This window comes from Scomber japonicus, chromosome 5 (assembly GCF_027409825.1).
Source record: "Scomber japonicus isolate fScoJap1 chromosome 5, fScoJap1.pri, whole genome shotgun sequence".
NCBI classification, from domain to species: domain Eukaryota; kingdom Metazoa; phylum Chordata; class Actinopteri; order Scombriformes; family Scombridae; genus Scomber; species Scomber japonicus.
The window spans coordinates 13,468,074-13,480,432 of NC_070582.1; the positions used below are offsets into that span (position 1 = coordinate 13,468,074).

The window sequence follows — 12,359 nt, forward strand, 5'->3', positions numbered from 1 at the left end:
TGACTTTACAATCATTGTTTTGGTTTTCAGCTTGGATTTGCCCTAATTTTGTAGTAGTGTGTGAGAGTGCGTTTCAGTAGTGTGTATGAAAATGTTTCAGTAGTGTGTGAGAGAGCGCTTCCTGTGTGTATGAATTTCAGTAGGCTATAGTGAGTATTTTTGGTTTGGAGAGGAAAAGTAGCTATGTGCAGGGTATGTGAATGGTAAATGTGAATGATGTCCTATCCCTTGTATCCATCCTCAACCCCCAAAGTCATGATTACTTCATTCAGGATTGTTTGTCGTTACACCAGCCACTTCCCTTTTGGTCAGACTTTTGCTGGACTCCATTTTTGTAGGCCAGGTCAGTCGCCTACATTTCCCACAATCCCAATCGATTGTTTATTTGGACTGGCACCTCGTCTGCCCCAGGACCTACATTCATTGAGCCCTCATCACCCGGCACTCCAGCGTGTTATTTTTATTTCTAGTCATGCCTCCCCTTCACTTGTCATTCTACTGCATCAAAATGAATTGCACATTTGGTTGAATCTACGCGTTTAACGGAGAAGAAAGCGGTAACATGAAATGGAGATCACACGGACCAGACCGTCCTTGTATGGAGACATCGGTAAGTAGCTTATGGTGACCAACGACAGTAACCCAAAAACGACTCAGCTAGTTCAACCAACGGGAGTGGTAGACTTCATGGCAAACTTTCAGTGGCTTTCACTCATTTATTAAGACACGTCCTTTAGCCTCCATTAGACGTACAACTAGGTCACCGGTAGCTCACGTTAGCACGCTCTCCGTTTATTGTCTGACGTTAATTTGAGAGCAGCAAAGTGTAAGCTCGTTAGTGAGGCCAGCGGGTACCGGAGGGCATGTTGTGCAACTGCATGGGTAACAAACTGTCTGACAGACCATTACAATAATACCTATTTTGCTAATGAATAGGTAAATGGACCCATGAGGTGTAATATAATATCCAAATACACTATAGCCTAGTGCCAGTGTGATGGTTTGGATAACTGTAGCCTATGTGTTGCACCTGTGTGTCTGACTGTGTCTGTGTCTGTGTGTGTGTCCATCCCTCTGTCTCATTTAAAGGGCAGTTTCACATTTTTAAGTCTTAAAATAACAATCAGAAGCCAACATAAGCACTGAAAAAGGTTATCCTCGTTGTCATCATTCCTCCTGTTCATACTGATAACTTAACTTAACTTTGTCCATGTCTGATGTCTTACAAGCTTAATGCCCTTTGTAGATGATATTTCTTCAGCTATGTGTTTTAAGGTTGCAATGAAAAAATATGTTAAGTTGTGTTTGGTTTCTCATATTTGCAGCTCATGGTCTTGGGTTCTGGACAGACCGGTCAGCAGTGCATGAGGCAGCTGCGCAAGGGAGAGCTCTTCAGCTGCAGCAGCTGATAGAAGCCGGAGCAGCAGTTAACATTGTGGCTGTCGACTCCATCACTCCGTTGCATGAGGCTTGCATACAGGGACAGACCCAGTGTGTCAGACTGCTGCTAAATGCTGGTGCACAGGTGAGATGGTTTCAGTCAAGTTGATGGTTTAATTCATCAGGGCATGATTGGCTAAATGACATTAGTACAATTATTATTATTTTAAATTATGGCACTGTGTTCCCCAGGTGGATGCTCGTAACATTGATGGCAGCACTCCGCTGTGTGATGCCTGTGCAGCTGGGAGCCTTGACTGTGTGAAGCTGCTGTTGGAGTATGGAGCGACAGTTAATCCTCCACTGTTTACTTTCTCACCTCTTCATGAGGCCTGTATGGGAGGTGTGTCGTGTTTGTGTACTGTGTGTTACAGGCTTTGACTATACCAAGTTCCTCAGTGTTTGTTCTAAACAATGCTGAGGTCATAAACTGTATAAATAACAAAGCGGCTGGGGGTGAAGTGTCACACAGGAACATCTTGTACATGACTGATATGACTCATCATTCATCACAGAAAAATCCTGACAGCTTATTCCATCATTTGTCACAAAGGTGGAGACTCGAAAGACAAAAAAAGAGCAGGAGAAAGCAGAGTACAGTTCTCTACCAACATGAGATGTTAGCGGGGCTCTTGATTATTTCTTCAAGCTTTTCAAGATGTGACAACAAAACCAAAACCCAATAATACAATTACCAGTAAGACAATGGCACATAAATGTTCCAGCTATGCCTGCTAAGGAAGTTAAACACCCTGGAGTGATTACAGTGTTGATTTGAAAACGGAAATGGTTATTGAGAAGAAAGCTGATTGTCAAGTGATTACCCAGCAAAAAATGTTTAAAGCAAATAATGGCTTCCGTGTTTTGTGAAGGACGTAATTGTTTTACAGGCACTTTTAAAGTGCTAAAAGTGTTTGATACTCAAAAGGGTTGATGGAGAGGCATTATTAACTGGCATTTCTCAAATTTACTGCAGCACTAATATGACTCTTCCACCTGATTTTTTTCCCCCAGCTGGGTTTTGAAAGTCAATCTGCTGCAGGGCTTTTCTCTTTGTTATAAATAGTCATCATTTTGCTTGTCTCTCACAATAGGTAATTCAGACTGTGTCCAGCTCATGATTGACCAAGGAGCTTTCATGGAAGCACATGACTGCCACTACGGTACACCGCTCCATGTTGCCTGCGCCAGACAACATTATGGCTGCGCCAGAGTTCTCCTCAATGCAGGTTTGTACATACTTGCATACCTTTTGGTTAAAATTAAAAAAGTTGATATACTGTATATAGGTCAATAATTATGCATGAAAAATGTTCTATTTTGGTTTTATATATATTATGTAATCTAAACAATTAGATTTTCTTTGAAGCTTTTGTCATTAGGTCTGCAACTAAAGATTATTTGTGTTAGTTGATTAACCAACTCGATCAACCATATTTGCAAGAACTGTAAAACATGATTACATTTTCTCAAGGTTTTATGTTTTAGCAGTAATCTAAGAAAAGACAACTTTTAAAATATATCTTATTGTAATAACCAGCCTTTGATATTGATATAAATTCCTGTCTCTTCTGAAGATTGTGAAAATGCTTTTTTTTTTTTTTACCTGAAAATTAAAAGAGTTTTTTTGTGTCTGTACTTTGCTAACTACAGTTATACCGACAGAAAGACAAACTGCTGCACAAACCCAGCAATTAAAATTGATCTATTATGCTTATTTCCACCTCTGTATATTTATTCTGGGACTCCACTAGAGTAGCTTTGCATGATTCACAGTTCAAAAACACACCTTATTTATCTTATCCTGGCCCTTTATGCAGCCCCACAGTTCAGCCTCTGTCTCTTAACAGGCAGTTTTAGCTCCTCTATCTTTACGGTCCTCCACCCAATGACTTATCAGAGTTGTGTTAAGTTCCCGCCAATGCAAATACAACATCTCTTGCTACCGCTTCATATTAAAAACTTTTAAATTACTAAACTTTTTTATTGTGACAAATTTGTAGGAAATTAAATGTGTTCATCACAGCTTTAGCAGAGCGTCGTTAGCAGCACTAACAGTCAAAACAACAAGATCTGGCAACATTTGGAGGTCTTTGTTCAGCACATAAATTTGAAATAATGCAGGGAGGAATAGTACAAGCAGAAACAGCCACAGTGATGATGATGATGTTTGATGAAGAGCTGCACTAGACTAGCACACCTTGAATAGGCAAACAGCTTGTAGAACTTAGATGTGCTGTGTAATGGAAAAAACTCATAGTGTGCCAACTCAAGCTAAGTCACGACTTGGTGCAACTATTCCCCAAAATGTCATGCAGTGGAGCAGTGAACTCCAGTACTAATGGTGTGTTCCAGTTGTACTTGGAAGTCGGAAATTTGAACTGGAATACCCCCTGAAGTCAGATTTCCAACCAGAAAGTCGGACGAACCTCACCAGACCTCAAAATTCAAGATGGTAACCCCGTGCATAAACAGTGGGAAAGTTGTAGTGATATCCTGTTTACTAGCAGTTTTGTCTTATTTGTGTCTCACTAAATCAGTCGTACACGTAGCACTGTCCAACTACTATCTGTGAACATGTTGCTATGCTGTTTGTATGCACAAAATACAGCAAAATGCATTTTTATCAACTGGTATTTCTACCAATGTCTAACCTGGCTAGAACTGGTTTTCTGACTTCTAAACTGGCCGGTACAAACTCGGGTGTGACGTCATTCCCATCTCTGACCTCCAACTTCTGAAGTGAATGGAACGCAACAACAAACAAGAGCACCTGACACACCCTGCAGCACTTGTGGGTGTGGTGTGCATAGAGCACATGACCATATAAAGAAATCAGTTACAAGTTGATGCCAGCTTCTCTCGAAAGTGGAAAAAAGCGTTGAAAACCTTGTATTCAAAGCATTACTTTTTTACATACGTTTACCTCATTATTTGAAACTTTGGCCACCTTTATTATGAACATCTGACATTGTAACATTACACACATTACTAAAAATAAGGAAAAAGTATATAGGTTCCCTTTTTTAAGCTGGGTCTGTTAAGCATTGCCTGCCACACCAATGAGCTCATCCCTCATGTGAGCAATTCACTTTATGAAGACCTAAATACCTCTGTGACTTATTATATTATCAAAGCAAAACATTTTCTTATCATACTGTTGTTGACATTTTATTACAGTATAAAGCCATTATGGCATTTGTAATTAGTTTATAAGCCCAAATGCTGATAACAGACCTACTTTTCTCACTCATGCTGCTTTTTCTTCCTCCTTCTAAGGGGCGAATGTGAATGCAGCCAAGCTACATGAGACGGCACTTCATCATGCAGCCAAAACAAGAAACATCGACTTGATTGATCTACTTGTCGAGTTTGGGGGGAACGTGTATGCCAGAGATAACCTGAACAAAAAACCTATCCACTACACCAGTCTAGGATCGTCTTCTTATCTCTGCCTTAAATTCTATGAGGGTACGTTTTTTTATATGTATATAAAATGTGCATCCGGTTGTGGTTGCTGTCAGTTTATGCATCATCTAGGAGCACAGATAAAATGTCATCTCTGTTCTGTCTTCCTCAGATACCCCCCTCAGTCTACAGCAGTTCAGCAGACTGGCACTCAGGAGGGCTCTTGGCGCAAAATCACTTGAAGTTGTTTCCAAGCTGGGTTTGCCCAACCGCATCATATGTTTTCTTTCTTACATACCACCTCCAGTTATTGAAATTTAATTACCTATGATGAGATTAGACCAGTCAGGTTTGCTGGCTCTGCGGTTCTCTTTCCGGAAAGTCACATGACAGGATGTCGAAGTTTGCAGAAGTGCAGCATAGATGTAATGTCTTCATAGTGCCAGAGGAGTAGGTTGTACAGAGATTTCATAGCTTAAACATTCAGACTGGTTACTCAAACAAATTACAAATGGCTTAACTTCCTCATTCATCTATACCATTTTGGGGTAGAAAGATGCCAAAACAAACCAGCAGATATACTGTACATCCCAACCAGTATATAAAATGTTTCAGCTATCTTGTTAGCAAACAACTGCTTACTTAAGCAGCGTTCAGGACGAATTGCTCTGTTTAAACCCCCCCCCCCCCCTCAAAAAACAAATTCCTCACATTCATTTGAAATGGGTGCAGTACAGAGGTGCATCAGGTGGGTCAACACAGAGGGCTCTGCCAAAAACCACAGGGTTGTCCACCAAAAGAAAAATTTACCAGGCTCAACTTTTCCTGTAATGCAATGTGACATCATCCAGCAAGGTGCTGCGTTGGCCAATCACATACATGCTAGCATCCTGCAGCATATACCTGGTGGACTATTGTAGCATGAATGCATCACCTCTTGGCAGCCTTTTGCTGTCTTGATTAGCCTTCAAGTTCACAGATCTGTTACTTAAATTGGACCTTCTGGATGGCATTTTATGCCCGGTGTTGTTTTTAACACTGTTTTCGGTCCAAATGCCCTTTTAGACTAACCTGATGCACCAAATGGTTTGTTACGCAGAACCATTTGAGAAGTCATCCATGGAGAGACCGTTTGGAAAGGCTAGGCACGTTAAAAAAACATACGTTGCAGGTTATTGGGTGAACCATCTGTTTATCACTGTCTTGTTTCGGAGGCAACTGGATTTACGACTAAACTTGAAGCCTGACCGGATGGATTCTTTCTCTTGTGATTTTGCGAATCCAGTTGCCACACGAGGTAACTACTAGACGTCCAGCAGACAGAGAAACGTGAGAATATCACTGTAGTCATGTTTTCTGGCCACAGATATTTAGTTTTACCTCTGGTTTGGTCCACCATCTCGTGGGAATGATATCTCCACCAGCCACTCATCTTCTTAAATTCTGAGGATTTGTTCTTAGTGGGTAGTGTACAGTTGGTTGGCCATGTTTATCTTAAACTTATTAGCAAGAAAAAAAGGTGAGACTTAATCGTACAGTTTACGTGCCAGCCAGAAGACCAAGACAAAGCTAAAGTTGGTAATGGTTGCTTCATTACGTATTACAGTCATTAAAGTCAGTATTATTGTCAGAAGAATTGCTTAATGGAGCCAGGTGACATGAACTTAGCTTCTTCTTCTCTATCAAGTAAGTCGGAGCTCACTAAGCTGTTATAATTAAGCATTACATAAGAGATACTATGTTACCGAGTTAGGATTTTATCATTGTATGTATTTGTATATATACTGTGACTATTTATTTTTAATGTAAATTTGTAAATAATACAGATGGTTCTACCTCTATTCAAGATGTGTAAATAAATAGAACACAAGACTGTTTTAAAACCAATTTTTCAGTTTTGTGTCTTTAAATTCAAGTCAGAAAGTCAGATATCAGTGTATGAATGTATGTGTGAATGTTGGCATGTTGTATAAAGCACTTTGAGTGGTCGTAAGACTCAAAGAAAAAAAGTTAATTATTGAGCAATTATTGTAGATGATCAACCATCTGAACCCAGTTCCTGCTATAATATTCTTTGAAAGAACAAGGGGTGTTAAGTTCATAGAAGTGTTGAAATGTTTGTACACTTAACGGGTTGAATATCGTATCAGTTGAAACATTTTGGTCTAGCAAAACTGGAAATAGAAAAATCTATAACTGGCTAGACAAAAATCCTTCAAACAGGCCACAAAGGCAGATTCTCCTTTCAAGGCAGTCAGATGCACACAAGATACAGAGACGGGGCAGATAAAAGATTAAATACTCAGAACAACATGAAAGATAACTAAGAGATTCTGAAAAGAAGTGATATCACCACTTGTCAAGGTCATCACGGGACTAATGCCCAGTACAGATAGCAGGGAAGGTGGAGGGTGAAAAAAACACTACTGACAATTAGAAGAGAAAGCTGCAACCACAATTTAGTCTAACAAATATACAGTCGTGAAAAAATTAGGACACCCCGTTAAATATTCAGTTCTTTATTAAGAAATGTTCACATATCGGATGTCTAATCTCGTTATTTATCTCTGGAAAAGTTATTCAATTGCAAATAAACAACAAAAAATTACTTTATTTTACTCATTAAACAAAAGATAACAAAAATGTGTATTCTAAATTGAGGAAAAAAGTTAGGACACCCTACCCCCTAATAGCTGGTGTTACCCCCTTTGGCTGAAATAACTTCAGTGAGACGCTTCTTGTAGTCATCTACCAATCTCTGACATCGGCCCACTCCTCAACGCAGAATTCTTTCAGCTGTGAGATGTTTGAGGGGTTTCTTCCATGTACAGCCCGTTTCAAGTCACCCCACAGCATCTCAATGGGATTAAGATCTGGGCTTTGACTCCGCCATTCCACTCTCTCCATTTCTTAGTTTTCAGCCAGTCCTTGGTGGATTTACTGGTATGTTTTGGGTCATTGTCATGTTGCAGGGTCCAGTTCCTCTTCAGCTTTAATTTTGTTACAGATGGTCTCACATGTTCCTCAACCACCCTCTGATACACAGAAGAATTCATAGTGGATTCTATGATGGTGAGCCGGCCAGGTACTGCTGCACCAAATCATCCCCAAACCATGACACTTCCACCTCCATGCTTCACAGTTGGTATGAGGTTCTTTTCCTGGATTGGAATGCTGTATTTGGTTTACGCCAACAGTAGCAAGAGTCTGCTGTAGGTCCCGTGATGACATTGTAGGGTTTTTGGTGATTTCTTTTAGCGTCTTGCGGTCTGCTCTAAGGAACTTGCTTGGACGGCCAGAACTTGGCATGTTAGCAGTTGTTTTGAATGTCCTCCACTTGTAGATTATTTTCCGGACAGTGGAATGGCTGATTTCAACTTCTTTTGAGATCTTTTTAAATCCCTTACCAGACTCATAAGCTGCTACAATCTTCTTTCTGAAGGCTTCAGACAGTTCTTTCGATCTCACCATGGTGCTCACTCTCATTTCAACAGTCAGGGGCACACCAAACTAAATGTCTGAGATTTAAATAGGGCAAACCTCCTTCAAAATGCTGAGTAACAATGTTCTGATCATTTGCACTTGATGTGATACACCTGTGTGTGATTTTAGCCATTTTAAGTGGGAATGAATGTGGTGTGCCCTTCTGGAGGACACCAGTAATTTCTTCTGAGAATTTGGGTTAGGGTTAGGGTTAGAAATTTGAAAAATACCTTTTGTCTGCTATCTCAAATTCTGTCATGGTCGTGGACGTTGCGTTTCAAGCACTGGTATTTGTTTTGTCTTTTTGTGCATAGTATTTATTGTACCTTGAGTGTTTGGATGCCTAGTGGTGATTAGGGAAAGTTTACAGTCTACAATTGAAAACTTGTTTGGTGGGTATTTTACAGGCTGATTCCTGTATGTTTACTCAATAATAATACCACTAATATTATGACCAACAAAAACCAGAGAAAGGGTGTCTATATCTTGGGTCATGTGATACGTTGTTAGAAATATTTTTGTCTTTAAACCAAAATATATGAAACTACTCAAAGCAATATTATATACAAAATGTACCCTAATAAAATATGGTAATCTAAGTGTAAAGTTAGGAAAAAGTTGAATCAAAGACCAAGAAAACAAACCCAAAACATAGTGCGAAGAGTAAACAGACAAGATACAAACAACATCTAAACCTTCTTGTACAATGAAATATACAGAACAAAAGATTTACATAACTGAATTGTCAGCCTACATGAAGTGGTCATGACTGTATGTGTGTGTGTGCACTGTGACCTGAAGTTAAGCCAAACCTGTCCAGCCAAGAGTAAAGAACAAGTGTTGCTCTGACCTGAAACATTACAGAAAAAGTGCAGTTGGAACAAGGATGAATGAGTGTGAAACCTAATGCTGGTAGTTTGAGGAAATGAATTCAGTATTTTAAGTACACTTCCTGTCTAACCAGACCAACTTCACAAACCTGTAACTCTAGTTCCTACTTCATGCTTTTAGCTTTAGGTAATGAATGAGGAACTGGAGAGCACTGCACGTAATGTGACTGAACATCCTAGAACAGCCAGTGACTAAATCATTAAAAGAGGAAGTGGAAGTGAGGAGGAAACAATCAGTCGAACCACAGTCAGGGGACTAACGAACTGTAGAGCGCTAAGAGTATCTCACATGTGACAAAATGATCAACCAATAATTAAAATAAACACTCCATATTCATATGTGTCACCATAAATCATAACACCATTCAAAGTTAACCTCCCAGCATACACCTGTACACCCTTGAATTGAGGTTGCCACAAGCCTTTATACTAGAAATAAATAGAAATGATGAATTTATAACACTAAATAAATATCTTACATACCTTGCAACTGCTCAAAGTCTATTTTCTGCTTCTCAAACTTCAAAATTATATATATAATAATAAAATAAATATAAATGTTATGTCAGACCCACTTTATGAAATTATTAAAAAAGTACAATACCAATAAGTGTTGCAACTGATATAAAACATCATGGTTTGGATTATTAGAGCCATAACTGTACAGAGCAACCAGTCCAATAACATTGGACTGGTTGCCCGTAGTCTCACCCACTTGCTCACTTCGACATTTCTTATCGCTTTGTGCTTCTTGCCTAATAGATTTCCACCCATATTTGGGTCCACTTATCTCCCTGGTGTATTAAATTATTAACTTGAGGCAATAAAGACTGACTGTAAAGCCATTGAGAAGAAGAAGTTTTACCTGAGGGGTTCCCAGTGTTCTTGATTTGGCACTAATTATAACTTTTGTACAGGATACATTTTTATAGGACTGGCATTACAATTAATATCTTCTTAGGTTAATCACTTAGTTGTTTGGTCCATAAAGATGGGGGAAAATATCAATCATTGTTTCCCAAACCCCAAGATGATGTCTTCAAATGTCTCCTTTTGTTTTGAGCGACAATCAACAACTTAAATGTATTTATTTTACTGTCATAAAAGACAAAAGAAACCAGAAAATAGCTGTAATCAAAGAATTCAGATTTCTTTTCTAAGATGACACCAAGTGATTAACAGATTGGCGAAAGTTGGTGATTCATTTAATAGCTAGCAACTAAACAATTAATCGACTAATCATTGCAGTTCAGATATAGCCCTTATTTTAAAAGACCATGCTGAATCCAAAATATACTTGGCTAAAAAAAAAAAGGAACATCTGAGGTAAATTGCTTAACATGTAGCTGACAGAGAGGGTTAAAGGTGAGGCAATCATTGGTGAATAAGAAGACTCATTCTTCACAGAGTTGAGAGAAGGTCCATTTTAACTTCTCTGAACTGCCCCACTCATTGTCGTTTAATCCAACCTGAATTGCAGTGGTTCTGGTAGCTGTCTCCTCTGATCGCCTCTGAGGGAAGCAGGTGCTTAGTTTGTTGTAGTAGTATTGCATCAGGATAGCAGATGTTTTCTGATAGAGGAGTCACAGAGCAACTTGACCAAAGAAAAGAGTAAAGAGGTGAGGGGATGGGGGAGGTAAATAACAGGGGTGACAGCAACATACTTAATTAGTTTAATATCAACAGCCTTTATAAGCCCTACTATGACAACTGCATGAACCTCAATACATTGGCAGATCATGCAAACTATGCATCAAATGGTTTCTTCAAGCAGGAAGAAGGTGGTTTCAGCAAGGATGTGAAGCTGCTAGAGGTGTTGGCGGTACATCATGCACTATAAATATTGCAGATTCAACGGCCGAAACTTTGTGAATGTCCTGTAGTCAAGTGGGGAAGTAATGATGTGCAGCTGGGGTTTCTAGCAGGACCAACAGTGATACTCCAGAAGACTGATCAGAGCAGAAAAACAGATGGAAACAACTCCTCTGACCACTTGGGCTGGACACTTGTTCCCAAGGTACAGTTTGGGGAAAAAGGGGAGTCAAACCATGCAAAAGCCTGTCTCATTTCCTCTAAGAGACATTCAATGGACACAGAGGGAAACATCATGATAACTGAAGTCTGTGTACTTGGCTTGGTTTTGTTAGTTTTCTGGGTGTATTTCACTGTGAATTTTGTCGTTATGAGAAACTACATTGTTGTTATCAGCAGTGGTTGCTTGTCACCCTGGGAAACCAGAAGTTGACAGTTAAAAGTTTCACAATGAAAACCACCACACCACATTAACATAAGAAAACAGCTGATAAGCACAAGCTGGAAGAAATTTGTATAATACCAGCTATACAAATATAATGCAAATCATTTGTATCCTACTCATCCTGTTTTTAAGGTGTAATGGGAATTCTTATTATTTATCTCCTGATATTCAATCGTAAGCATTCACTGTCTCTCACTGTGTTATAAACTACTGATAAAGTGAACATCATGTATGTTAAAATCTACTGACTAACCATTGTCCTGATTGTCCAACACATTATGACGTGCCTATTGTGCTGACATTGATCTGATGGTAGAACAAGATCATCCTTTTCACAAGATAATGTAATGTATATAATCTGACAACTTCCCCTGCTCTGGGCTCATTCGTGCCAGATCACACCTTTGTGCTCTTTAAGACAAAATTGCCAGAACACCGGGGGGTAAAAACGTTCACCAAGCTGCCATTTTTTTCCACAATTTCACACTTGCTACAGGGGCAAAATATGAGTCAAATGTTTTGTATTCTCACTTAAAATAAGAATTAATAAATGAGGTTTTCTCTGTATATTGAATTGAAAACCAAAAGTACTACCTTATTAGGACCTAATAAAGAGCTTACTGCGTTGGCAATTGTATCATTTTGAAAAAAGTACAAACCAACATTTCTGAGTTTGGTTTTTTCACACATTGTGAAAGGAATTCACTTCTGAGCTTCTGAGCTTCCCCCAGCTTGTTTGTCTGACAGATGTTGCGACACACTCGAGCTTCTGTCAGCAGCAACAGGAAGTGATTCAGGGTCAAAGTACAGCCCCGAGAGGATGTGTGTGTTGAAACACGCTATCTCGCAGTTAATCATACTCAAGACTCATTCAAAGTACA

The 12,359-nt window shown here is 39.3% G+C and overlaps 1 protein-coding gene across 2 annotated transcripts; it reads left to right on the forward strand.

Annotated features, from left to right (window-relative positions):
- Positions 1-430: 430 nt before the first annotated feature.
- Positions 431-6,725, forward strand: asb13b (ankyrin repeat and SOCS box containing 13b). 2 transcript variants are annotated; one of them, XM_053318664.1, is made up of 6 exons: positions 431-610; positions 1,326-1,525; positions 1,633-1,783; positions 2,535-2,669; positions 4,720-4,911; positions 5,021-6,725. In XM_053318664.1, the coding sequence occupies exons 1-6, from the start codon at positions 568-570 to the stop codon at positions 5,167-5,169; spliced, it is 870 nt and encodes a 289-aa protein (XP_053174639.1). In that variant the 5' UTR covers positions 431-567; the 3' UTR covers positions 5,170-6,725. The 2 variants fall into 2 exon arrangements, with proteins under 2 accessions (XP_053174639.1, XP_053174640.1); XM_053318665.1 differs by lacking the exons at positions 4,720-4,911; positions 5,021-6,725 and adding an exon at positions 3,444-3,703.
- The last annotated feature ends 5,634 nt before the right edge of the window (positions 6,726-12,359 follow it).

Bases quoted from the DNA above. Each gene is read 5' to 3' on its own strand.
- asb13b (XM_053318664.1), top strand. From the start codon at position 568: ATGGAGATCACACGGACCAGACCGTCCTTGTATGGAGACATCG. The intron at 1,784-2,534 runs GTGTGTCGTGTT...CTCTCACAATAG, and splicing joins TCATGAGGCCTGTATGGGAG to GTAATTCAGACTGTGTCCAG. The intron at 2,670-4,719 runs GTTTGTACATAC...CCTCCTTCTAAG, and splicing joins CAGAGTTCTCCTCAATGCAG to GGGCGAATGTGAATGCAGCC.